The following is a 25,915-nucleotide window of genomic DNA, read 5'->3' as shown; positions in this document are numbered from 1 at the left end:
GGTTGGTTGATGGCGTTTGTGATGGATCAATTCGGGGCTGGAGTGGAAAGTGGAGAGGGAGAGGGAGAGAGAAAGCGAGAGAGGGTGGAAGAGAGGGAAGAAAGGGAGGATGGAAGTCGGCAGGGAGAGAGATCAGGTCTGTAGTCCGATGTATGTATGTACTTCGGTAGTGTCGGTTAGCGATGCAGATCGAATGCAATGACATGCAAATAGAAAGTAGAATGGTAGACTGGAATCTGAATCCGATCAATTTCGATATGAAGATCAATTATAAGGAAGAGAGAAAGAAAGAATGAAAGCAAAGAAGATGTCGTCATCCGCAAGGGATCACGTGGACTCGTCCCTATCTGGTAGTTATCTCTCTTCTCTACAGTTACTCAACAGTAGTCAGTGTTACTCTTCACAGTCTCCTACCTGTTTGCTCTCAGGAACCGGAGAACTCGTGTCGCAGGTTTTCTCTGGGGTCGACCCAAACAATGGACTTTGTTTGGCCCGTTTAACCATGGATTTCCGTGGCGGATCGAGATAAATTAATGTCCATGATTCAGCCTTCGCGTCTTCCTGCAGCCAATTTACCGCAGCAAACACTCCTGCCTGACTTACCTGACTTGCTCCGTAGATTATCTTTAATATCATTGCTTAATCTTTTTATCTGCTCATTTCACGGATTCTCTGCGGACATCAACTCCAAACAGGGGGAGGATCCTCTTTTTTTTTTTTTTTTTTTCCCTCTCTATTTTACCCACCCTTACTTTGAAGTTCCACGGATCTCCTTCTCCCGCCTTCTTTCTCTCCCTTTCTTTCATCTCGCTTTCTCTGCTTTTTCTCCCCCCTTTTCATAATTGAATTTCCTCCCGGGGAGATCTAGTCAATTTCATCAATGTCTCATTCACGCTCGTTATCTCGGTGATTGGAAGGGAATTGATCTTCATTCTTTGATCTTCCACCACGCTCTCTTATCGCGCGCGCTCTCCCTTTTCCGATTCTACTCCGTACTTTTTGGATCTGTTGAATTGACTCATTAACCCCCTCTTCATTTTGAATTAATACCACTATTGAATCTCTTACGCCTGGAATTGCATTTCATAAAGGGGCCTCGTCGTCTCCTATATTCATTATCTTCTTTTCTCTTATACGTTCCTTAGATTCCTCTTCCGGCTGCTCCACGCGATGGCGGACGCGCCAGATAAAATTTCCATCACAATATGCGGGGATGGTGGATGCGGTATGTTGTATAACGCCCTGAGCATGTTTGCAACTTGGTCCCTGCTCCACTCGTGCGTTGCGATCTAGTCGAGTCCGGGATCAGATGGGCAAACTTGCAGCCCCATTGGTCGCGATGACAGGCATTGGCATGCATCTAACATACCTCTCCAGGAAAATCTTCCATCACCCTACGTTTGGTCCGATCTCAGTGGATTCACGAGTAAGTGCTCTTTCCGATTGCCCTTCCCCGGATTCCCGATGGGTCTTGGATTCCCCTGTACTGCGCAGCGGCAAACGGGGGGGGAAAAAAGGAAATTGGCTAACCCCTGACGCGATATTAGATATGATCCCACCATCGGTAAATATAGCCCATCCTGATCCGCTCATCCCCACCGCTTTTCTAACACCTGGATTGTTTGTCGGAATTACAGAGGATTCGTATTCGGTCACACGGACTATCGACGGTCTCCCCTACTTTCTGTCCATCACGGACACGGCCGGCCAGGAGGAATATCGCGGGCTATGGACGGCATCCAACTTGAAGTCCGACGCCTTCCTGCTCGTCTACGACATTACCAATGCCTCCAGCTTGAGCGCATTGGACGATTTCATGGAATTGATCAACATTGAAGCGGAACAGCGCGTGGAAGATAACCAGCGACTGCTGAAGGAACTAGGGGGCGATGCGCAGGGCTTGGACGTGGGCATGCCTCCCCCGATCAAGATCGTGGCCGGGAACAAATGCGACCTCAAAGAAGGGCGCGTCATCGGCGCGCGGGAGGGTTTGGAGTATGCCCGGAAACATGGATGCGGGTTCATGGAGACAAGTGCTCGAGAGATGGTCAATATCGAGGAGACATTTGCACGTACGTCATTTCCGATTTCTGGCTCGCTGCCGTTATGATCACGAAGAAGGAAATGGAAAGCGAGACGAAAACCTAACTTTGCTCTAGTCCTAGTTCGCCGTGTCGTGGAGGCTCGCCGACTTCATTACCAGAGAGGGGAATCGGCGACTAATGCGCCACAACCCCTAGGGGTTCCGACCGAGAAGCATCCCGACGCAGCAGCAGCACCTGAAAAAACAAATTCCTATCAGCCCAAGGCGAAACCCCCGCACCACAGCATTCTTGGAATGTTCAAGAAAAGTGACAAGCCATCGGATCAAGAGCCGGCACGCAAGTCTTCGGGGCAGGAGAAACCATCGGATACCCCCAGGCCCAGTATATGGAGACGCCTATGTTGTCGGGGTTAATCGCTGGATGGCTTGATTGGTTTGATTCTTTGTTTAATGTCGGTGGATGTTTTTATTTCATATACCCCTCAGGATTGAGTGCACGGATTGATTTGTATTCTAAGTATCTATATTGCCTGATTCCTTAATAAAAATTATGTAACCCCACAGTAGAATCATGGTCAACTCGATAATCCTTCAATGTCGGGGTTACAAAAACCATTACAAATTGTGGAGAGGGCATTCACAACGGTGAAGTAACCTTCCTCGGGAACAAGGTTGACTGATGAGGTCATACACATGCAAGAGAAGGAAAGCTCTTAGCCAAGGAAAAACAAGAGGGACTGGACATTACATTTGCCCTTCTCGAACGAACCTTCCCTGCATCGAACCACTTTGCCAGGCTACTGGCAAGTTCCAAACGAATTGGAATCGAGTCCGGAGTACGTACTAGAAATGTAGAATCCCGGGCAAATTTTCTCAGAGTCACGGTGGGTCGGTTTTCTTCGAAGGAATGCGGGATGACGCTATTCGTCTTATGTGATTTATTTTTTTCTACTTGAACTTCCCCCCGGCCATCAGGGTCTAGAGCTTTCCCTGCGTCCCACGCGTAGCCTGATGTTTCGGCGATTCGGCCAGGTTCGAGGGATAGCACCGTAGCACGAGGTACCGTTTACGGAAATGTGCATTTAGGAGTTTAAGGCACCAAAAAGTCATAACCGAGTAGTATGGGGCAATTCAGAAACCCATTCCAAGTTTCTGATGTAGGATTTGAGTCTTGACACAGCTCGGTGACGGTGTCGGGTTCGGTGCGCCGCACTCACGAGTCCTTGGGTCATGGATTGTTAGATATTGGGGGGTTGAATCATATCCTGAGAGCAAAGATCTGGATCTTGATGTAAGAAAGAGGAAAGACGGGGAGGCAAGACGATCCTGAAACGAGAAAGCATGATCTACCCGCTTCCATGGGAGCCATTGCACCACCGGCGTCAGGTTGATCTTCAGCCATCAGGGCTTACTGACAGTCTAACAGTGCAAACTACAACAATCCTACACACTAGACAGTACTTCTAGCCGAGAGAGAAAGAGGGAGGGGGAAGATAAACATCAACGTCATGAACAGTCATGAAAGGCATAGATCGTTAAGAGTGGGCGACGGCATCGACATGCCGGGGCTCATATACAAATAGTAACTAGTAAAATAGTACCCCATTTAGATGCATAGCATAGACCAGCATACTTGACCCGTCCACGGGGCGAGCCAAAATCTGACGCCGTTAATAAGTGCAGGGATTGCAAGGAGGCCGGTCTAGCGTTAAGCTTTCGAGAAAAGAAAGCGACCGAGATTCCGAATATCCAGGCTCGTGATCCGTTTCCCAGGGACATGAGCGATTAAAATCGAAAATTCTCTCGCCGGGGCACTAACTAGTGCCAAAGCGACTAGACGCTCCGTCGCCCGTTCGGCCTGCGTTTGCCGACGGATGGAAGTTCGGAGGGCTTTCCCTTTCGTTTTTTGCAAGATTTTTTGTACACACGGGGTTATGCCGTAATGCCGAGCTATGCATGTCTGAGCTGACATTGGCGTTGATTTGCAGCAACGGGATTATAATCATATTCATAATCATATTCATGATTAGTGATGTGCTCGGTCCCCAGTGCGGTCAACCACCCGCTTTCTTTCAGAACGTGGGATCGAAGATTAATCATGATGATTCTAGATGACGCCGCGGACATGCATCCTTCCTGTTTAATATTGTATGTAGTACTAATGAAATCTGAATCTCCCACGATGAGACAAGACCAGACTGGAAAAGTGTCTGGACGGAATCGACGTGAACCCACTCGGATATACGGCTCCAATCTGAGCAGGTTTCGATCCGAGTCCACAAAACCTTAATGGACAGGGTGGAATTTATGAGTCAATAACGTGAAGTCAGAGAGAAAAAAAAAGAGCAGATTGCTGGATGAGGAAATTCCACACCAGCTCCAGGGCTAGGGATGTTGGCACCTCCGAGGTCCGAGCCAAGGCTCCGACTGCCAGCTCCGTTATCCGTACACTGTACGGGGCTGGTATTGTGACGGGCCACCAGGGCCTCGTATATTCCGGTTTGGTCAGGTATGGTAACAGATATTTACTTTAGGTAGGTATGTACCTTAGTTAGGTAGGCTTACTGTAGACATCTTGACCGTCTATAATAATGGATGCTTTATTCAGGGCATTCTTCAAACCTTAAATCTCCGGTCAGACTAAATTGGATTCGAGTATTCACAATAGTAGAATATTTCCAGAAATGTCCTCGGCTGGATGTACGGCATACGGTCACAGTCAGGCCAGCCAACTTCCGTTACGGAACATCGTACTGTATCGGTACCAACAGCTCCACCGGAGAACCTTAGCTAAGCCAATGATCTCCGTCAGACTCGAATAATAATTAATAAATAATAATATTAAATATGAAATATGAAATATTAATCCAGCTGGAACTGCCTGCCTCAGCATTACTTCCTCCTGCCAGAGTATTAGTGATGGGGACCAAAAATAAAAATAAAATAAAATAATCCCTAACATTTAATCCCGATCCATTTAAATAAAATAGAGAAATACCCTGCGGTCCTCCTCATAAGCTTCAATTAGTTAAAAAGCACCGGCTCCCTCGTTCTCCTTCCTCCTTGACTTAACTCTTACTTCAGCGGTTACTCACCATCTTCAACCACTGCAACCTTCCCAGTCCCGGTTTCTTGGGTCCGTCCAGCTGCTACTTATTCATTACCCTTCTATGATCCAATGTACCCTCTCGCTCGTCGATTCTTAAACCTTGTGCCTTAAACTCCCCGACATCGTTGGATCATCGAACCAACCTTAAACCGTCTTGTCGATCATCGGCGCTGACACCACCACGAGAGAGGAGGCCTTTATAACTTACACGCCCCCCCTAACCCGTGGAACCTTCTTGGAGAAAACGTTCTCCTACTTCTATTTGGATTCTTCTATATATAACATCTATACTTCGGCTGGGGGATCTTTTTGGTTATCCTTGGTGTTGTATACATACGTACTACACATCTATATACAACAGCACCTCGACCTACATACATTGATTGGCACGATGACAGCACGCCAAACGTCACCCACGTCAGACCACTCCCACTCGGACAATAATGTCCGCAAGAGGGTCTGCAAGGCTTGTGATCGGTGTAGACTGAAGAAATCCAAGGTAAGCAACGGCCACGGCCCAATCAAACGCATCAGCGCGCTCTGATGCACTGACCCGGTGCAGTGTGACGGAGGTAATCCTTGCGGTCGGTGTAAGGCGGACAATGCCATCTGCGTCTTTGGCGAGAGGAAGAAGGCTCATGATAAAGTGTACCCTAAGGGGTGAGCTTGCACCTTGCCGTTGATGTTATTTTTATACGACTTGCGGAGAATGTCGTTGCGCTAACTCACTGCCATCGCTAAATAGATATGTTGAGATGCTGGAGCAACAACAAGCATGGCTAGTACATGGTCTGCAGGAGATGTATCGTCGCGCCAGCGAAGGCGAAGGGTGGCCCGGCGAGCCCTTGAAATGCGAACCCAACGGCCACCCGCTCACTCACGATCTGCTCACCCGGTTAGGGGCCTTGGATCACCACAAGGGCGAACACTTTGAAGAAAGCCCGGATGTGATGCAGCAGGAATTGTGGAAGCAGAATGCAGGACATATGCAGCGCCAGGACTCGTCCGACGGCAGCTCCGAGACCGCACAATCCCCCGTCGTACCATCGCGCTTTTCCGACGCCTTCTCTCGACCAATGCCGCCCTCGCCGTCCGCCTTCAGCCCTTCGTCGCGAACGCAAGGGCCGACGATCAAATCAGAGCCGCATATGACACCCAACAACCCGGCCTTTGTGGCACCGCTGGCCATGCAAGGGGTAGTGAATCCCGTCGCATTGCAAGCGCCGCAGCAATGGAACAACAACTTTGGCGGATTTGATGAGATGGATCTGATGGCAACGCCCGATTATTCGAATTTCTCGTTTGAGGATCCCATGTCGTCGCCCATGTTCAACCGCCAAATACCAATGAACTGCATGGTCTCCTCGTCGTATATGGACACCAAGAACGACTACGAGGATATCAGCCAGTTCCTAAATGCCAACGCGCCGGAGATCGCCTCCACTTGAGCTTTGATCAGCAACCCTATCTGCTTACGCCGTGTGACGTGATGCATGTATAAGTATACATGTTATTTTCTTCCCTTCTTTCTCCACTTATCATTCTACCACTTATACTTTTTTCTTTTTCATACGGCGATCTATTTCCGGTATAGGGAGTGACGGGGTGACTACGGACTTGTACAGTGTGTCTCTTTTCAAGGGCGGGGAGCGCTGTCGAGTAGATACTCGACAGTCCCCGAGGCGTTCGGGAGCAGGATCTCAAAACAAAGTCTGGAACCATGGAGTTATTGGAGGGTGTTTTTTGAACTATTCTATCTGTTTTTTCTTGGCGAATACTTTATTTTCTGCGATGATATTTCTACACCGGTGTCTGGCTGGGGATAGATATCACCATTACACCATACCGAGTCATTCAATATCGTGATTCATACTTCTTCAGCACATGCCCCATGAGCCATGGTTACTTACACCCTACATACTACCTCGCGCCCAGCCGAGCTTTGACCGATCCAAGACCGTCTAGACGACGGACCAAAAAGCCAGGAAGTTCCGAGGCCGATGACTAATCGGACGGGCGAGCACAGTCAAGTCCGACGCGCTCGTCTTATCTCCGGGCCGCCGCGCGAATGATGACACCTTCACCCCTTCTCGTCTCCGTCATGACACGTCGAGTTGAACTCACTTGCGCTGATCGGATTCTGACTTCATCTTGATCGTTACTTTCCATCAGGGTTCAGGGTTCAGGATGCTCTACTTCCAACCTTCCAGTCTCCCACCATGACATGATCATCTAAATCCAAATGGCACCCCCCCCCCCCCCTGGTCCTTTCCCTCGTTCTGACTGAAAGAAGGAGGGTCCAGGCTCCACTTCAGATACGACCGGATCAGAGGTCAGGAATCCACCGTCAGCCCAAGCGAACTAGTTAGTCGTTCTCGTGGAATGTTCTTCCCTGATTCAAAGAACTTCGGCGAGTCGGCGACCCAAGAAGGGAAAAAAATGAAAAAGAAAAAAAAAAAAAAAAGGGCCCCATAACTCCATAATTCCGTGACTGTCAAAACTGGCCGAATGCCGACCTCCCCGATGTAGGAATTTACAGTAGGAAACGAGTCCAACAGCTAACAGTAACAGCCAGCCTCCCTGGCTCTGGGCTACCCATTACTACTCCGTACAGCCTGATAGCCTACCACTCCTGTTGACTGTCAAGTGTTAAGCCCGATCGGAGCTCCGAGAGTTGGCCTTAAACCTGAAGGGGAATCCAACTCGTTTCCCTCCGGATTACGGCAGAATCCAATAGGCACTGATTCAGTGATTTCACTTTCAGGCATAGAGTATGGATCTCCGGCCATTTTAGGCCAATTCCTTGTTTGGATTTTATTTAATTCTGTTTTTTTTCTTATGATTCTTTCTCTTCCCTTCTTCGTCTCCTTCTTGGTCTTCTTGGTCTTTCAATACTCCCTACCCCCCCTTGTCGTACTCGTATCCATCGACGTTTTTGATTTGCTCATGCTCCTCTCCTTATTATCTATAGAGTCAAATAGCGAAACTCATTTAATTTCAGGTCTAGACATAGAAGATCTTCGAATCACTGCAGAGTACACACTACTTCGTACAAAGAATATACTTCAGACATACGGTGTAGTAAAAACGTAAACTTCGGTAACGGGGACGGTTACGGTAGGTTCCTCGTCGATAATGGAAAGTGGGCTTGGTAATCGTTGGTAATCAATTCGGAGACTTTCTACGGAACCTTTTTCTTTCTTCTTCTTTTTTTGATTTTTCACTGTTTCGTCCCATGCTCGAAGGCCAGCTGAAGGCCAGCTGCTTTGATAAGCGGGCGCACCCTATTCAGTCTAGACTTTTTGACTGGGTTCTTCTTTATAAATGTTTCTAGTGCATCAGCGTGCATGATGCATGAAGTCATCTGGAAGGTATTTAGGATATTTGTCTATGCTGTTTTCAGCCCAGCTATTGAGCTACCTTGATGTATAGATAACATACCGTACATGTGTGTATGTATGTATGTATGTATATAAAAATACCAACCTCCGCACCGTAAATACACACGACCGCTGCATATTGCCCAAGACGGCAAGTTTGTCTTCCGTCCGATCTGTCAGAAACCGAGGATTAAGATGTCGTTACCTTACATAGTCTACGGAGTACAACTCTACATAACTACCTCATAATAACAGACAAAAAGAGTCTACACGGGATGCCGAGCATCATTACGTAGATCTAACTAACTAGCCACAACGCCCAGCGAGGCGGAGTTATCCAAACCCAAGAGTCCGCCGTTCAAAGTGCGCAGTCAAAGTCCGCACTCAAGTTGATCAGAAGGATTCCAAGAAATGCCCAATGTGGCCGTCGGGCTCGGCGCCGGGGCGAGCGCCCTCCGCGTCGTCCGCGGACACCGATCCGAGAAGAGCGAGAGCCCCTTGGGAGTTGGAGCCTGGGAGCCTTGGGGCCTTGGATTGAATGGATCGTCTGGGTCACATGCAGGCCTCCGCGGAGCAGCCATCATCTAGGATTCACTGTGTACACTGTACACACTCCGACGCTCTTATGTAACACTAAGTGATATGAGGTAATGACCTGAGAGACAGTTGTACACATGTCCATACAGTTAGGGCATTCTCATTACTCAATACATCCGTACAAAGCACATGTCCATACTATACCTCCACTGGCTATGTTCCTGATCCCTGATCCCTGAAACTCTGGGGTATAATTCGGTGACCGTTTGGGGCTCAGAGCCTTGGATATGTAACTATTATCAAATAGTTAACTATTTAGTGTCTGCGGTTATTTACTCCAATTATGTCATGTGCCCCTGACTGGCACGGATTAGCTTTCCAAGACTCAAACAGTAGATAGTGGACACCAGATATTACTGCCTGAGGCATGGACCCCGGAAGTTTACCCATTGGGGTAATTGTCAGGTGGGCAGAGCAGCAACAGCAAAGCTTCACCGTGTAAACATCAGCCAAAACAAGTGTCAATGTCCTAGAGCGCAGTGAGATGAGGACCGGGAAAATACGTCGACCCTTCTAACTGCCAGAATATCAGATCTGCCAGGAACGGTTAAATGAGAGAGTGCTTGAGTATTGCTATTAGGCTAATATCTCCGGAGCGGATTGCGGGGTAGCAATTAAGTCACTGCCCCTCGTTTTGTTTTCTTTTTTCCTCCACTCTTTCTCACTCTTATATTCATCAATCCACACTCGGTTCCTGATCCTGAATTCCTTTTGGGCTTAAAAGAGACAGTTACGCTGCCATTGACATTGAATCCTCTCCAATCCACTCGCCGCATAACAACACCATGTCTCAATCCTCCGTCAAATTCACCTCCCTCGGCGCCATCATCCAGGAACTCAACGTCGCCGGCCAAAACATCGTCCTGGGCTTCTCCAAAAAGGAACACTACGAGAAATATAACACGCCCTGGTTCGGCGCCACGATCGGCCGCGTCGCCAACCGCATCAGAGACGGCAAGATCAACAGCCTCAACAACCAATCGTACGAGCTGGAGACCAACGATGCGCCTAATGCCTTGCACGGTGGTAGTCAGGGGTGGGGACGACGAGACTTTGAGGGTCCCTATTTGGTGCGCCGCAACGGGAAAGATGCCCTGCTGTATACCTACCGGAGCGAGCACCTCGAGGCTGGATATCCCGGGACGGTGGAGTTGAGGGTCTTTTATACGACGGATGAGGAGGTCGAGGGGGGCGTTACTCGCACGGTGTTGGCCATGGAATATGAAGTTGAATTGGTGGGGGATGAGGTTGATGAGACGGTGATCAACGTGACCAACCACAGGTAAAGAGCGCCTATCGATGCAGATGGATGATGGATGATTCTGCACAGTTAAACTAATCGGGGCCAGTTATTTCAACCTGAGCGGCGACGAGACCGTCGACGGAACCTCGGCAAAGCTCTCGACCCAGGACTACCTGCCACTGGACAAGACCGGCATCCCCTCGGGCACGATCGAGGCGTACCCCCGCGGAGTTACCTCGCCGTTCACCATCGGACCGAACCAGCCCGCCTTCGACGACGTGTTTGTCATGGACCGCGACGTCGCCGGGATCCGCCTGGACACGCGCGAGCAGCCGCTGAGACTGCTGGCCGAGTTCCGCCATCCGCGCTCGCACATCAACCTGCAGGTCCATAGCACCGAGCCCGCGTTCCAGTTCTACACCGGCCAGGGCACCGACGTGCCCGCCGTGGAGGGCAACCCTGCCCGCAAGCCCTTTTCCGGGTTCTGCATCGAGCCGAGTCGGTTTGTCAATGCGATCAATGAGCCTGAGTGGCGCCACATGGTGGTTTTGAAGAAGGGTGAGAAGTACGGTAGCAAGGTTGTGTACAAGGCCTGGAAAGATGCGCAATAAGTACCTACAGAGTACACAGTAATGATCTGACCGGTTGATGGATTTCATTATGTTTTTGATACTTGGCTACGACCAATCAGTTAATCTGGAATCGATCCCTGCATCTATGCCTTGTATGGACGAGAAATATGAGTTAGCGAATTTATTATTACTTTTTGTGCGGACATTTTCCGCCCAGCGAGAACGGAATAATCCGAAATCTGAAAACCAATCATCCGATAATGTATCAGCTGATGGGCCGATTCTCCTGCAAACCCGTGATATGCATCCGATGTGGGCCTAAGATGGAGACCCAAGTCGGCGACTTGATTACTATTTATCATTGAAGCGGTTAGACTGTTAGTCCATTCGGCACACTTTTCCACAGGACCAGACTGTGACAGGGACTGTCACATCGGTTTGAAACCTGAAGAGAGCAGAATTTGCATGCTCCTGCGTCATCATTCCTCGGCAGGAGGGGAAACCGAAAATCGCTCATGCTCTTGGTTCCTGAATCGCCAAGGATTTCTGGAACGCAGCTATTGTTTCTAGTGTCTTGGGTTGGTCTGCCCGTGATTCGTTCACAGTTAGATGGTGGTGGTGGTGGTGGTGGTGGTAGAGGGGATGAGGGGGAGTCTGAGACCGATCTCAGTGATCGCAAAAAAATATCCTTGTGTAGACACTACGGAGTAGACTGTATCTAGGGTAGGTAAGTGTAACTGCCCGTAGAAATAAAGACGGGGATCGAGGGTTTATCGAGGGAACGGAAGGTCTGACGAGCATGAAAGAAAACTCGATACGGCAAGTGAGCCTGCCCCGTAAGAATACCATACGAGGTTACGAATACACCACCCATACCAGGAACAACGGGTATCGGGAGGCCTGTCACGTTCTGTCACAAATACACCGGAACGGAAGGCAAAAAGCTTGGCGATGACGATCGCTTTCCCTCTGACATAATATTATGAATATTGTGAATATTCCAACATAACTAGTAGTCAGTAACCAAGCCATGCAGTAGCTGTCCCCCTTTCTTTCCCCGCATATCGTTCCATGCACTATTTATTCCTGTCTCTTGAATCGCAACTTCATGATTTGAATGGCCCTTCAGACCGGGGATACCCGTCACCGGCGTCCCAGAAGGATGGGACCATCGTATCCCATTTGCCAGTCGACGGGACGCCTACGGAGTACAACGAATCCTGCTGCCTGATCGCGAGGCAGTGTTGGAGTGCATTGTCCACGTAGTTCGAAGATAGATGCTGCAATGGCCAAAAGGCTGTGCTCTCGTCTTCGTATTCGGACTTCGCTGTCCTGAGGGTCCGGGCATCGTCCATCTCAAATCAACAATAATCCACATTTAGTTAGTTAACTCCGTGCTTCATAACTTTCATACTTCGATCCGATGCCGGCACGTGACATCGCGGAACCTCCCGAGAGCCGTTCGGTGCCCCGCGCGGGGGAGGGAAAGCTCCCTTCTTCTTGACTCATCAACATCTTTCTCGGATTCCCTGCCGTAACACACCGAATAGCGCAATGGCTTCTCAATACGGCGACCTGCGGCATCTGCTGCCCCTCAATTACAAGAATCTGATCACCGCCTGGCTGGAGGAGGACTGTCCGAGCTTTGATTATGGCGGCTTCGTCGTGGGGGAGTCAGAGGGGGAGGCTCGTTTGCTGGGGAAGAGCAAGGTATATACACAGCCTGTTTGCGAACTTCCTGGTCTTACCTGACCCTGGCTCGGTTTCCACCGTGAAATGCACAACTGCTAAATGACATCGCAATTAGGGCATCGTGGCCGGGGTGCCTTTTTTCGATGAAGTCTTTTCCCAATTAGGGTGCACGTAAGTTGATCTATATATCCCTTGGCATTGCATACCGTCTACAAAAAGCACTGGTTCCTATCTCTATACATATCCCATTGCATTCCAAAACCTAACCTAACCTAACCAACCAACCCAACCAGAGTGGAATGGCACATCCAAGAAGGCCAACCCATCGACACCTCCATAACCCACGTCGCGACCGTCCGCGGCCCCATCCGCAAGATCCTCCTCGGCGAGCGCGTCGCCCTGAACATCCTCGCCCGGTGCTCCGGCATCGCCACGAAGAGCGCCTCGCTCGTCGCCGCGCTCCGCTCGCACGGCTGGTCCGGTACCCTGGCCGGCACCCGCAAAACGACCCCGGGGTTCCGCGTCGTCGAGAAATACGGGATTCTGGTTGGGGGTGCGGATCCGCATCGTCACGACCTCAGCTCGATGACCATGCTCAAGGATAACCATGTCTGGGCTTGTGCGAATAACGCGGCGGCGAGTGATGGTGGTGCGGGTGACACCGAGTCCGTGGCTGCGGCGATCCCTCGTGCCGTGAAGGCGGCGAAGGCGGCGGGTGGGTTCGCGACAAAGGTCGAGGTTGAGTGTCGGAGTTTGGAGGAGGCGGATGCGGCGATCGGGGCGGGGGCGGATGTGATTATGCTGGATAATTTCACGCCGGAGGGTGTGCGTGACGCTGCGAGGCAGCTGAAGCAGCAGAATGCGGCGAACGGCGGCAAGCATTCGTTCCTGATTGAAGTCAGTGGTGGATTGAATGAGAGCAATGCTGCTTCGTACGCTTGTCCGGACGTGGATATCATCTCGACGAGTTCCATCCACCAGGGGACCGGGATCGTGGACTTCTCGCTTAAGGTTTCGCTGCGGTGAGAGAGGTATACTGCTCACTGAGTGGCATTGGAGAAAGAGAAGAGAGGAAAAGAACTACGCGTGAAGGTGTAACGACGAAATGTATATCTGTACCATGTATGTACGTGTCCATTCAGGCGTGGATGCTATCGACACTACTCTACCGGTGTAAGAATGACGAACATCAACTGCTGGAGTTGGTTTCCCAATGATAGCCTTTGTGTGTGTGTATATATATATGGACCCAAGAAGATTAATGTCCAAACGGGCATTCGTAGACATCAATATCCAGCATTCTTGCCTGGAAACCTCAATAATAATAGACATCGAACGGCCAAACAAAAAGCAAAAGACCGAAACTAAAGGGTATATGGTGTATGCAAGAACAAGAACAATCAGGCGACACGCAAATAAACAATAGGTGGAGGATGCCAGAAACGCACGTAAGCCAGTGGCTGAACATCGTCAATCGAGTGCCCCATCATATGTTGGGTCTTAGACCTCAATATCGACATAGATGCCCTCGCATTCGCTCGAGCTCGGTTCATCGTCTCGGTGACCAATGTAGTTTTCGTCGGATGCTTGCATCCTCCCAAGTTTGTGTCCTCGAGTATCATCGGCCGACGGCCCGGCCGCAATGGCTTTCTGCGCGAATTGTCTTTCCAACTGGGCCCGGAGCCTCTCATTTTCCGCATCGCGCTCTTCGAGTCGCTGTCGCGCCCCGCTCCGATCTGCCAGGCGTGCCTCCCGTTCAGCCTTCAGTCTCTTCTCGAGTTCGTGCAAACGACGCATCCACTTCTCGTTCCCTGGGTCGTTTTGCGTAGGCCGGGGTCGGGAACCGTGAACCATGGCCCCGGCACCCTCCGCTAGAGTCGTCGTCGAGGACACATGAGATGGCTGAGGAATACCAGAGGTGGAGCTCCGTGCAAGACCCCGCGACGCGTGAGGTTGCGAAGGATTCTCGACCGTCGAGTTGTGGCGGACCAAAGAGGACGGGGCTTCTGCATCGGACTCGACGCCTCGATTGCGCGTAGGTGACCGCGGGGAGGGAGACGCCATGCCTGCAGCGACGGCGGCGGCCGACGTAGGGACGCGAATGCGTGAGTGAGGCTGCCGCAGATTCAGTTCGGCCTTGAGGAGTCGATTCTCGCCCCGCAGTTTGGCCAACTCCGGCGATACGCCCGTTTGGCTCTGGCTGTACCGTTGCGCGCGCATATTCATCATGGACTCTTCCATGCGCTCCACCCGCTTGAATCGCACGCTACACGCATGCTCCAGAACCTGGTATTGCTTGGCCAGCTCCCGCTCGACCCCCTTGATGCGGCTTTTGAAGCTCGAAATCACCGTCTCCACGGTCTTGACCGCAAGCATCATATTGCGACTGAAGCCCGGCCAGAAAAGAATGTTGCCGATGACCTCTTGACTGGGGAGATTTCCATTGATCAAACTGTTCGAATGCGCCCAGTCTGGTCCGCACATGGCCGAGAGCCGCTTCCAAATGGCCAGGAGCATTGCGTTCCTCTCGCTGAGTTGGTCTCTGAATTGTTGCTCCAGGTTAGTGAACCGCTTGCGATCCTGGTTCCGGGCACTCTCCAACTCCGAGATGCGAGAGTTGCTCTGTGTGATGGTCCGCGAGGCCTGCTGATGCGATTTGAGCGATTGTTCGAATGATTGCTTGTCCGCTCGTCGCGCGACCCGCTCGTGATCTAGGATTTCGGACAGTTTCTTGGTCTCCAGGGCATGGCTTTCGAGGAGCGCATCGCGGTTCCGCAACAATGACTCTGTCTCGTCCAGCTTGGAGCGGACGCTTTCAAGCTCCAGAGCGGTAGATTCGAACTCCTTCTGTAATTTCGTGATGCTGGAGATCAAGCTGGACCGGCTGCCGGTCAGGTCACCCAGGGTTTCTCGAAGGTTGTTCTCCAAGTCCATGAGTCGATCCCTCCAAGTGGCGGTTTCGATTTCTTGCGCCGACAAACTCTTTTTGAGTCGACGAGCTTCCTCCTTGGCTGCGAAGGCCTCGCGGTTGAGTTCGTTCACGATTCGCTGCACCTCCTGTTTCTCCTTGCTTCCGACGACCTCACGCTGATGTCTCTCCTCCGCGAGACGCTCTTCCAGCTCCCTGGTCTTTTCTTTCTCGCTCTGGAGACTCATTCCATACGTCTTGAGGTCTGATTCCAAGTCGCCGATCTTGATCTTGTCGCCGTCTTGCTCCTCTCGTAGGAAGGCGATTTCGTTCTGGCTGGATTCGATTTGGACCGTGAGACGCTGGACCTTTGTGTTTGCTTCGTAGAGACTTTTCTCTAGCGACTCCATCTCCTGGTTGCAATGCTCGAGCTCCTGTTGGACTGCTTTGTACCGATGCAAGTTGTTTTGCGCGTCTTCTTCAAGTCGTATGATGCCTTCACTCGCTGAACGCATCTCGGCTTGTAAAGTTGCAAGGTTTTGATCTTGTTTGTGCAGCTCTCCTTCCAGCTGCTGACACTCGCCATCCTTCTGACGAAAATCGTTATCATAAAGCTCTAGCTCCTGCTGATATTCACATTGGAGGTTTTCGAACTCAACCTCACGTGCCTTCAACATCTCATCGAGTTGATCGCGTTCCTCAATGACCTGATCACGTTCCTGAAGGACTTCATCACGTTCCTGGAGGGCTTCATCACGCTCCTGCTCCGTAGCCGATATTATCTCTTCGACTTGATCCATCTCTTCCCCGTACTGCTGTTGAAGGTGTTGAAGGTTTCTGCGGCTCTCGTCCAGTTCGGATCGTAGGTTTTGGTTCTCGATCTTGAGCCCAGACAGCTGATCACGCAGCTGCCCGTTTCGCGCCTCCAAATCCTCTCGCTCGGCGTCGTCGCCCGGGGATGGCCCGGTCCTGTCGCTGGCCCGCGAGGACGATCTTCCATGAGCCCGGGACGCTGATCGATCAAAAATGCTATCGCCAGTGACCGATCGCCCGCCATCGCGCCGCTGGCCAAGTTTCATCTCCTCGATTTCCTGGTACAGGCGTTCTTTTTCTTTGTTGCGGGATGTCAGCATAGAGGTCTGAGCGCTGACCTCCTTCCTTAACTCTGCATTCTCCTGTTTTAACAATTCTAGCTCCACCACCAAGGTTGAACTAGAAGAGCTACCAGTAACAGTATGGCGGAAGTCTCTATCCGAGGGCGCCGAATATGAGGCCGTCGAGCTGACTCGACCCCGTTGCCCTGATCTTGCAGGGACCATTGCCAAGGTCATCTCACTCCTCAAGCGTAGGGCCTCATCCCGCAGTCTCTTATTCTCATCTTCGGCTTGTTCCCGGGCTGCCGTCTCCGCCTCAAGCATGTCCTTCCACATATCCTGTAACATAGTGTCTCAGCACAAGAGACCATAAGTGGGCGCAGACTGGGACAAAAACTCACCCGTTCTTCCCTGGCACCCACGTCCGAGCCCATCGGCCGCCCATCACTTAAGGATTTGACCATCTCGGCAAGTCTTCTCTTCTCGCTCTCCCTAGCGATGCTTTCAGCCCTCAACCGCTCGATCTCCAGCTCGTAAGTCTCCACCCTCTCCCGCAGATAGAGCATCTCGCCGTCTTGCGCCGGGTCGCGATCTTCCTCGTCTGAGCCCTCCGGGTCATGATTGACCATGGATTCCTTGTCAGACTGTTGATCCTTTAGTTGCTTCTCTAGATCGCGCATCTTCCTCTTCAGCTGCTGGTTGTCCTTCTGCAATTTCAACTTGTCAGATTTTAGTTCGACGTTCTCCGAAATCATCTCCTTGATTCCTTCCTCTGAGCGTCGATTTAGCGCCTCGTTGAGAAAGTGAATCCGCATCTTCAGGTCGAAATTCTCCTTTGAGAGTCGATCTATGGTGCTGCTTTGCTCCTTTAGGGTCATTGTCCGCCCGCTTTTTGCAAAGGCGGGCGTAGCACCCGCACGCTTATCGGGAGACAGTCCACGGCCACCGTAGTCTTCTCGAAATTGCCGCACAAATGTGCTCGGGACTTGTACATCCTTGACACGCTCCGCAAGAGCGGTATCTGTAGGAAAGCTATCATCAAGGTGTTTGGCTCTTGGTGTTATTGGGCCCGACTGATCTTCCACTGCTGGCTGAGGGGACTGTGAAGATTGTTCCTGGTAGTCGTGGAGGTACGGCTGTTGCTGGTGCTGCTGAGGGTAGGATGATCCAGGCCGCGACTGCGGACCTTCCTCGTCCAGCGTATGCAGCCCGCCCTCTGTAGTACCACTGGGGTTTCTCTTCTCCATGAAGTTTTCATCGCTATAGCCAGAGATACCGGACGCCATGCTGCCCAGACTTACCGATCTTGCTAGGTTATTTCGTTGCCCTGACTGAGTACCACTAGGGTTTGTCGGCACAGCACCTCCCGATTGAAGAGCATAGTCAGCGCCCAATGTGGCATCGCTAGCTGTCATATCTGTGTTGTAGCTTGCTGCCGAAGAATACGAAAGACGATGGGCTGAGTGGCGGCTCGTCAGGTACTTCGGTCGGTCACCCCTTTGACTGTTGGTGCGCGAGGCAGCTTCAATGTCTTTGCCATTCTCGTTTTGTGAGGCCTTGGCTTGTGGGGGTGACAAGCTTCGTGAGGTGGCCCTATGATTGCCATCTTGCGGCTGCAGTGATTGGTCCGCGTTGGGCACAGATGACATCTCCGTTGACTCGTCAAGGGAAGTTTGGCTATTTTCCTGAGTATCCTCAGAGACGATGGATTGATTTCGGTTCACGGTCCTCGCCGCCGCTTCGGCTGCAGGAGATGAATGAACCATCTCCAGCATGGTGGTATTATCTCCGTGCTGATCAGATGACGCTGCGGGCGTAGTTTCCAGGTCGGCTGTGTTGTCATCCTCGGGTCTTAAATTAGGGGTTTGCGGTATCGAAATTCCATCGTTCGACCAGACCATGTCGCGACTAAATTCTCCGTCGGGTGCCACGAGCGACAATTCTGTGTTGTCCGGCTTGGTAAGTTCCGGCGCGTTTTCAACAGGGACCCCGACCAAGTATGTATCGTCAGCCCCCGCGGAGGGGTTCGGTGCAGTAACCTCAATCGTTGAGGGCTCCGGTAAGAAACTTGACTCCATATCCATCAATTTCCTTCGCATTTCTCTTTCCTCCATCATTGTTTGATCGTCCGCTCGCTCATGATCACCCTCCTCGCTCGATGGGGGCAAGAGGCTGCTATCATCGTGATCGGGTAAGGGAGGTAAGTCGAAGGACGCGTTCGTGTCGTCGTAGCCTAATTGTTCATCATTCGGCCCCGTGGGATTCTCATTTTGTTTCTTATCCAACACTGCCTCTTCTCGCGTGGGCTGGGCTCCGGTGGTGTCCATTGTGTCTTGGGGAGGATCGCCCGGCGCGTCCTCCTGCACCACGAAATCGGCAGCACCGCCAAAGTTGTCCTGTACAGGTGAAGGTTCGTCTTCGACGCCAAAGGGGTCGGAAAGCCAGTGGGGAGACAGTCTGCCCAGCGGAGGCGCGTCCTCGATCGCATCAAGGGTCTTAGCCCGAGGGGAGGATGTTGGTGGACGGGCGGATCCTGTCGACATGGTGACGGATGTCTGGGCGCGGTGTTTGTTTTCTCCACATCCACCTTGATTCCGTATGGCGACCTGAGTTGCTAGCCTACCCACTTAGACAGTCGATTTAGCGCGAAGGACCTTGGTCTAGGTAGTCTATCTAGCTTTAGAATCTTAGGCTCTCAGCAGCTTTGAGTTTTAACAGACTGGCGTTGAGAGCCAGGGGGGAACTGAGCTCGTTTGCTTGAGAATGTTGCTCTCGAGTCATGGGCCGTCTTCGAAAGGATCAAATAGAGATGAAGAGAGTGTGATGTTGAGAGCTGGAGGAAGGAAGAGTCGGGCTGTCGGGCCCGTGCAGAGGCGGAAGGTGAAGATTTGTTTACACCTCAGGCCATCCAATCAACACCTGGCGCGACCGCCTGACATCATCCCCTTTTCTTCCCCTCAACCCCTCTGGAGAGACCTGGAGAGATCTGGCGAGTGCATACGTGAACGAAGTAAATGAATTAGAATTAAACTTTTCAAGCGAATTCACATCAACTATATCTGAATCACAAAGGAAAATGCTCATGATGCCCATTTGTCTCGTGACAGCTGCCTGAAGCGTGGCGCTAATAATAGTCTTCTAATAATAGGCAAAAAGATGGGAAGAAGCCAAGAGAGAAAAGAAGAATAAAAATTCGAATAAAGGGGAAGACATAGTGTAGAATAGAAAAATTTAGACAGACAATTAATGAAGTTGTACACAGAAATCTAAAAAAGAATGCAAAAGAAAGGGGGCACTCCTAGCATTGAGGGAATCTCATAGAAAGCGATGGCATGACACAATGCTATGAGGAACGTAAAGCACTATGAATATTATGATTCTTGCGTGGGAGGATCATCTTCACCCTCCCGGGTTGCGTGGATTTTGTTTTTCTGGTCAATGCCGGCTTGGAGAGAGTCGATGTAGGTGCGAAACTTCACGATCTCCCGTAGCAGATATGAGGATTTGCGCTCCCAATTGGCCATCGCCTTGGACGCATTGGGATGTCGAGGTGAAAAGGCCAAAACCATTGCGGGCCGGAGTTCGTTGTGTCGCTGCAGCTCATCCTCCACGTTCTTGACGTACGCCCGCAAAGCAGCCAACTGCTCGTCTTCTGGGAGAACGGAAGCCATCATACTCTGCTGCGGCGGACCCCAGTCGCTGATATGCACGCGATCTGCCGGCAGTTTAGGTCGAACCCCTCCCTGCTGATCAAGGGAGCTGCGTATCGAGCTTTGAATGCTCGGTCGCGCTCCAGATGAGGACGGCGGCGTCCGGCTGCTCTCCGGCGATATCAAAGCGCTGTTGATGACGGCGTCACTCCATCCATATTCGATATTACTGATCCCTCCAATCAATGGTTCCTTGGAAAGTCTTGCACTCCAGTAGTTGGCACTGGACACGAACTCGCGCACGATCTCCGGAGTCCCGGCTTGGAAGAGGTGCACCGCACCGGTGGGCAGGCTTAACGCCCAGACATGCGGACGAGACTTGGAGTATCCCGGAGGTGGCAGCGCGCTGGCAATGGTCTGGCGCAGGACAAACTTCCATATCTCTTCTGCGTTTTCCGTCCAGTTTCCTCCTCCAACTACCACGCCCCCGGGCTGACGCTGTTTTGCCTTTTGCCGCCCGGCTTTTGCGGACGAATTGAAAGAGAAGAGACGCATCCATCCTTGCTGGATTACAGCGAAACACTCATTCCAGTTGCGATCCTTGGATCTCTTGTCCACGGAATCGAGATGGTGCTTATGCTTCAAACTTCCTTCTTTGGCCCACGGTGCGCCGGCCAGTTGCAAGGTCTCATCTTCTAGGAGCGGCATACTTCGTTCGGGATCCTCCGTGCTCGCAATCGAATGAGCGTAATCCTCCCGAATGATGGCTTGACTTAACGCGTTGGCAAAGCCAATCGACTGCTGATAATCCCCGCGCATATAGTCCGACCCAAACGAGTCGACAGACGCAGAGGTCAGTTTGCCCAAAGAATACTTGCTCCAGGTGCTGGAACCCGATGGGCTCCAGAGAGACGACTGGTCGTCCAGGCTGGTCCGGCTCGAGCCCATGGCCGAAGGGGGATACAGCCTTGCCCGCGAACGAGGCTTGGAGGACCAGCGTGCCGTACCATACCGAGAATCTGCCGAGCGGCCGCGGGGATAAATGTCGGAGCCACTCTTGCTTACAGTGCTGGGACTTCTGCGAAGGCCACCAGGATTGGGACCAAGCAGGTTATTTGACGAGGCGCGCGGCCCTTCCTTCTCGGGCTGGGCTCCATGTAGAGGGAGCCTTTGTTTCTGGATTGAGGAGTAAAAGTCCCGAAGGACGGTCTCAAGCTGCTGCTCCCAGGCTCGCATTGTCCCGTGAAACGGCACGTTGACTAATGGGCCAGTGTCGCTGTCAGGGTCACCCGCTAGCTTCACGGAGAGATCGGTTCGAGACAGTCGATTCACAAGTTTCGCAGGCGGGTTTGTGGACTTTTCGCTCTCAGCGTTGGCAGCATGGGAAGGCTCTTGGGTCGAGTTTTTTGATTTGTTGTTTGGCCGCAAGGCCTCGAAGCTCTCGGGAGCGGCATCGACGGCCACACGATGAATCGTTGGCATTGTATTTCGAACGAATTGGTTTTTCGTCATCTTCTGCTCTATGTCGGCAAGATGCAGATCGGTGTTTAATAGAAGAAGGGAGTAGCAAATGGTGTGCACAACGTCTAATGCGGAGGGATCAGCGATTATCGTTTTCGGCGGAGCGCTCGATTTTGACAGATCTTAACATACCGGCAGCTTTGAAGCCATGATTGGGATTACATTGGCACCACCGGGCGGAGAAGGCGTCCAGAACCCGGTCAACCTGCTGCGTCTCACCTTTCAGCACCAACCGAGTGCAGAGGCCTCGAAGGGCGGCTAGAATATTCAAATTGGACCAGTCAAACAGTTCCATGTATGCTGTTCGAATCGCAGACCGGTCGGGGTCGCCGAGCCATGCAGCGGGGGCCTCGCGCCCTACAACCTGATCCTGATTCTCGTAAAGTCTTTGCGCCTGTTCTTTGTCTGATAGGGGTGATTCGTCAACAGCAATTTCAGTACTTTCGTCCTTGCTTTCGGCCGTATCCGCGAATTTCTGATCTGCCGACGGAACTACGGGGGTATTAGAAGCCGTGTGGTAATTCGAGACCTCTGAGATTGAGGCTGCGGGCGATCCGCTGGTATCCAATGTCGGCTTCGGTAATCTGCTAAAGTGTTCCTTTTTATCTTCATGAGGAGCCGAGTCCGAGATGTCCTTGCCTTCGGCTGGTTCGCTCGGACCCAATGGACGTGATTCACCAGGGCCCTCAACTGGCGAAGCGCTTTTCTGAGAGAAATTTTCAATTACAGGGGAGAGTGAAGACGGAGCCATGCCCTCTGGAGGAATCAGCATATTCTGCAGGGCATCGCGAACTCGATCGGACTCGGTTCGTTCGGGGACGCTGTTGCGTGACTCTGCGCCTTCTCGGATCGCTGGCTGCTCTTGTCTGTTATCCGGTGATGACACAGCGTCCGAACCACGGGATTTGACGCCGACGTCCTCGTCCCCGCCAGGGCTCCCTAACGGCGAGAGATCAGGCGGGGAAGCAGGCGAAATCGTAGGATACAGGCTGTACTTGGATTTTGAACCCCCTCCGACGGCTGGCGCGTTGGGCTTTTGAGTCAGCATATGGCGAGTCCCTTTGTTCTCAATCGATTCTGCACCAAGGGCCTGGGCCTGGTTGGGGAAGTCGACAACATTTTCTATCGTTGGAGCTCCGGTATGATCTGTTATATAAGGGTTCATCACTTTTCTTAGGCTGCTTACGGGGCTGGGTGCCAGCTTACTCGTTTCCGTTGGTCTGGGCCCAAAGTCCGGAGTCGGGACAGCAGGCGGTGGGACATTTTCGACAATGGACTTCTTCCGCCGGCGGAAGAACGAAGACTTCTTGTTTACAACTTGAGGGGGCCCTTCTCGGCCCGCATTGGCGCCTCCCGCGGTGTTCTTCACGGGTTGTCTCCGCATCCGAGAACTGCCATAGCTCTCCTTGAAGTCATTCTCTGGAGGAAACTGGGCATCCGGCTGGCCAGCGTCGAACGGCCCAGGAGAAGAAGCCTTCGAAGACCCAAATACACGGCGGAAAAATCCCGGGCGCTCCTTCGTGGGAGTGGGATCGGGTGGAGGAGGGAAAGAAGGTTTATTGAAGGATATCGTAGGACTCGGGGCCGGCGGGTCCAGAGATGCCGCCGGTATAGCAGGCGGAGGATCCAGGCCTGAATCACCCAGATTGGCTAGATGATTATCGCGACCCTTGAGAGTCGCGGTGCCGAGGTGTTCCGGTCGGTGCTTCCGGGGTTGATCTGTTCGTGACGACTTCACGCTGTTTCGCCGCGATGCCACGGGGGTGCGCGAGGACTGGGGGTTCAAGGTCCCCGGATGATCGCCCTGCGCGGAGGTCTGGTACTTGCGAGGGCCAGCAGGAACGCTGGGGGTCGGAGCGGCATCAACTCCATCGTAGGCTGAAGAGTCGTATTCAGCGGGAAGATCTGCAAAAGGAATGAACGGGGTTCTGGAGCCAAAGTCAAAACTTGCGGACCGCCGCTCGGTCAAAAGAGCAGGCCCAAAATCCGAGGGAGGAGAGCTGCCTTTGCTGCTTTGTCGCCCCGTGCGCGCGCCAGTGGCAGCGCCACTGGAATTAATTCGATGCTCGTATAGTTGACCGCGCGACCCGGTGCCGTCTCTGCTACGGGTGCTTCCGAATCTCTTCAGGCTGGAGTGGTAGTTTGAACTGCTGGTGCTCCGACGGCCTCTTCCAGCCTGAGCTCCGCGAGCCGCAGATTCATCGTAAGGGTATTCGGGGTCGGATGACAGGGAAGAGGAAAAGGTGTGGCCTCGATAGCGACGTTGGGTTATGGAATCTTGCGAATTGTGGCCATAGGTGTCAGACTCGAAAACGGAATTGAATAACCGGTAATCATCCAGGACGGAGGAGCCTGATGCTAGCTGATCCAGAGAGAGGAGCATATTGTCGACTATGGAGGTCCGGGCTGCATGTTTCGGCGACAAGGACAGGTCGTGCGGATCCCGCTCGTCTGCGGACTCATAGCTGCTGTTGGTATTGTCTGCCGGATTGAAATCATCCAAAAAGGTCTCGCGTACCGAAGGGCGAGGATGACGCCGTCTTGTGGCTGGTTTATGATTGTTGGATGCCGCCGATGGCGGCGTCCGCGGAGGAGAGTGGGCTTGTTGCTTGGACATTCTTCCGCTATGGAACGGCGTCACTCGGCTCACTGGCTTTAGCTAGAAGTGGACATGAGTAGCGCCTCGAATCGTGTATCGGTCAATCAATCAATGGTAAACCCAGACCCGTTCGCTGTGGTGTCTGCAGCTGTGCCATCGACTTGGATCGTTCCACCCGCGTGAATCCCTAAAGAAAGCGCCAGGACAACAACACCCCCCGACGAGATCCGCGAGCGAAAAGGAGAAGTTCAGGTTGCTTTTGTGAAAGGTTCGAAAATCCAAGGGGCCGTCTCTCGAGCACAGCAATGCTGTCACCTCTCGGTCATTGCGTGGAAGAAAAGGATTGTCTCGTGTTTCGGCAGCTGTGGAGAGCAGAGGAACGGGGCGACCGTTCGTTCCCACGGACGGGTAGGGTGGTTCGGACGTTACTCTTGTGTAATTTATTGGATTGATTGATTGGGGATTATAACTATGATTATTATTGATTCTGGTGACCGTCAATTGTTCGGGTGGGGAGTGGGAATTGGCCGTGGTACTAAATAACGGACAAGGGGGGTCAGTGTTTCACGTTTGTAGGAAGGGAGGAGAAGGAGAGTGTGAGAATGGGGGAGGAGAAGAGAGAGAGACAGACAGAGAGGGAGTGAAAGCCTACCAAAATTGGAGGGAAAAGAAAAGAGAGTGAGGGACAGACCAGCAGTTTGAGCAGAGAAAGATGGAGGATGGACTAATTACCCCAAAATCAGGGGAAAGAAAGGGGAGGAAAGCGACTAGCGAGAGCAGAAGATTATCATGCGATGGTCTGCCGGGAGACTTTGGGGGCTTTGGGATCAATTAATTATTTGTTATACTAGTGATTATAATATTTGCAAATAATCATAAAATAAATCATACAGTAAGAATGAAATCAAAGAAACCCAAATAAAACTAGAAATAAAACATTATAATCCCAATGCTTCAGGGGGCGCTTGGCCCAGACCCTCCCTTGGGCCTAAGCTGCCTCAGGCCTGCATGCCATCCCCCTCCGGTGGAGACGCCGGATGGAGCATCTCTCCATCCTGCTTCCTGCATCATTCATCATTCATCATTCATCATTCATCGATTCCTGAATCTGCGAGGTGATCTATCGGTTTCTCGTTTCTGACCACATGCCTGATAGTGATAGATACAACATGCAGAGTCTACACAGCATGCACAATAAATGATATGCATCTGTACACTTTGTCTCTTAGAGCCACTGGACGACTCCCCTCAAGGGCTGACCCTCACCGTTGTTTCTTCTTCGCAGATCGATGAACTGATCATCCTTCAGTCTATCATAGCATACTATATATCATAAAATCTTATTTCAAACCCTTCTCTCTGCCGAATTTACTCCACACCGAGTAGAAGAATGGAAGACATAGGATACAATTTCTGACTTGTCACACATGCAGGTGCTCGCTCCCCCAAATTTATACATCACATTGATCATATGCATCATCCTACAGTATTAACTACACAAGTACC

General features: G+C 51.7%; 10 protein-coding genes across 10 annotated transcripts; 7 read left to right on the top strand and 3 right to left on the bottom strand.

Moving 5' to 3' along the window:
* Positions 1-1,170: 1,170 nt before the first annotated feature.
* LDX57_006614 (putative RAS small monomeric GTPase) lies at positions 1,171-2,458 on the top strand (the record flags this gene model as incomplete). The annotated part of the gene is made up of 5 exons (XM_046088329.1): positions 1,171-1,225; positions 1,378-1,426; positions 1,548-1,564; positions 1,638-2,072; positions 2,160-2,458. 5 exons carry the CDS (start codon positions 1,171-1,173, stop codon positions 2,456-2,458), a joined length of 855 nt encoding a protein of 284 aa, XP_045944299.1.
* A 3,450-nt stretch (positions 2,459-5,908) lies between these two features.
* On the top strand, positions 5,909-6,601 carry FCR1 (Fluconazole resistance protein 1; the record flags this gene model as incomplete). The annotated part of the gene is made up of 1 exon (XM_046088328.1): positions 5,909-6,601. One exon carries the CDS (start codon positions 5,909-5,911, stop codon positions 6,599-6,601), a length of 693 nt encoding a protein of 230 aa, XP_045944298.1.
* Positions 6,602-8,944: 2,343 nt separating this feature from the next.
* Positions 8,945-9,121, top strand: LDX57_006612 (uncharacterized protein; the record flags this gene model as incomplete). The annotated part of the gene is made up of 1 exon (XM_046088327.1): positions 8,945-9,121. The coding sequence occupies one exon, from the start codon at positions 8,945-8,947 to the stop codon at positions 9,119-9,121; it is 177 nt and encodes a 58-aa protein (XP_045944297.1).
* A 794-nt stretch (positions 9,122-9,915) lies between these two features.
* Positions 9,916-10,416, top strand: LDX57_006611 (uncharacterized protein; the record flags this gene model as incomplete). The annotated part of the gene is made up of 1 exon (XM_046088326.1): positions 9,916-10,416. The coding sequence occupies one exon, from the start codon at positions 9,916-9,918 to the stop codon at positions 10,414-10,416; it is 501 nt and encodes a 166-aa protein (XP_045944296.1).
* Positions 10,417-10,660: 244 nt separating this feature from the next.
* LDX57_006610 (uncharacterized protein) lies at positions 10,661-10,984 on the top strand (the record flags this gene model as incomplete). Its single annotated transcript, XM_046088325.1, has 1 exon — positions 10,661-10,984. One exon carries the CDS (start codon positions 10,661-10,663, stop codon positions 10,982-10,984), a length of 324 nt encoding a protein of 107 aa, XP_045944295.1.
* Positions 10,985-12,499: 1,515 nt separating this feature from the next.
* Positions 12,500-12,812, top strand: BNA6_2 (nicotinate-nucleotide diphosphorylase (carboxylating); the record flags this gene model as incomplete). Its single annotated transcript, XM_046088324.1, has 2 exons — positions 12,500-12,655; positions 12,753-12,812. 2 exons carry the CDS (start codon positions 12,500-12,502, stop codon positions 12,810-12,812), a joined length of 216 nt encoding a protein of 71 aa, XP_045944294.1.
* A 92-nt stretch (positions 12,813-12,904) lies between these two features.
* On the bottom strand, positions 12,905-13,204 carry LDX57_006608 (uncharacterized protein; the record flags this gene model as incomplete). Its single annotated transcript, XM_046088323.1, has 1 exon — positions 12,905-13,204. One exon carries the CDS (start codon positions 13,202-13,204, stop codon positions 12,905-12,907), a length of 300 nt encoding a protein of 99 aa, XP_045944293.1.
* Positions 13,205-13,222: 18 nt separating this feature from the next.
* Positions 13,223-13,663, top strand: BNA6_1 (nicotinate-nucleotide diphosphorylase (carboxylating); the record flags this gene model as incomplete). Its single annotated transcript, XM_046088322.1, has 1 exon — positions 13,223-13,663. One exon carries the CDS (start codon positions 13,223-13,225, stop codon positions 13,661-13,663), a length of 441 nt encoding a protein of 146 aa, XP_045944292.1.
* Positions 13,664-14,137: 474 nt separating this feature from the next.
* On the bottom strand, positions 14,138-19,182 carry LDX57_006606 (putative anucleate primary sterigmata (ApsB); the record flags this gene model as incomplete). The annotated part of the gene is made up of 2 exons (XM_046088321.1): positions 14,138-16,978; positions 17,041-19,182. 2 exons carry the CDS (start codon positions 19,180-19,182, stop codon positions 14,138-14,140), a joined length of 4,983 nt encoding a protein of 1,660 aa, XP_045944291.1.
* An 828-nt stretch (positions 19,183-20,010) lies between these two features.
* Positions 20,011-24,427, bottom strand: LDX57_006605 (Sec7 domain protein; the record flags this gene model as incomplete). The annotated part of the gene is made up of 2 exons (XM_046088320.1): positions 20,011-21,875; positions 21,943-24,427. The coding sequence occupies 2 exons, from the start codon at positions 24,425-24,427 to the stop codon at positions 20,011-20,013; spliced, it is 4,350 nt and encodes a 1,449-aa protein (XP_045944290.1).
* Between the last annotated feature and the right edge of the window lie 1,488 nt (positions 24,428-25,915).

The sequence above is a fragment of the Aspergillus melleus genome (genome assembly GCF_016097325.1).
Source record: "Aspergillus melleus strain CBS 546.65 chromosome Unknown contig3, whole genome shotgun sequence".
Lineage (NCBI taxonomy): Eukaryota > Fungi > Ascomycota > Eurotiomycetes > Eurotiales > Aspergillaceae > Aspergillus > Aspergillus melleus.
Note: the sequence above shows the minus strand (reverse complement) of the source record. Positions and strands in the feature narration are given on the sequence as shown.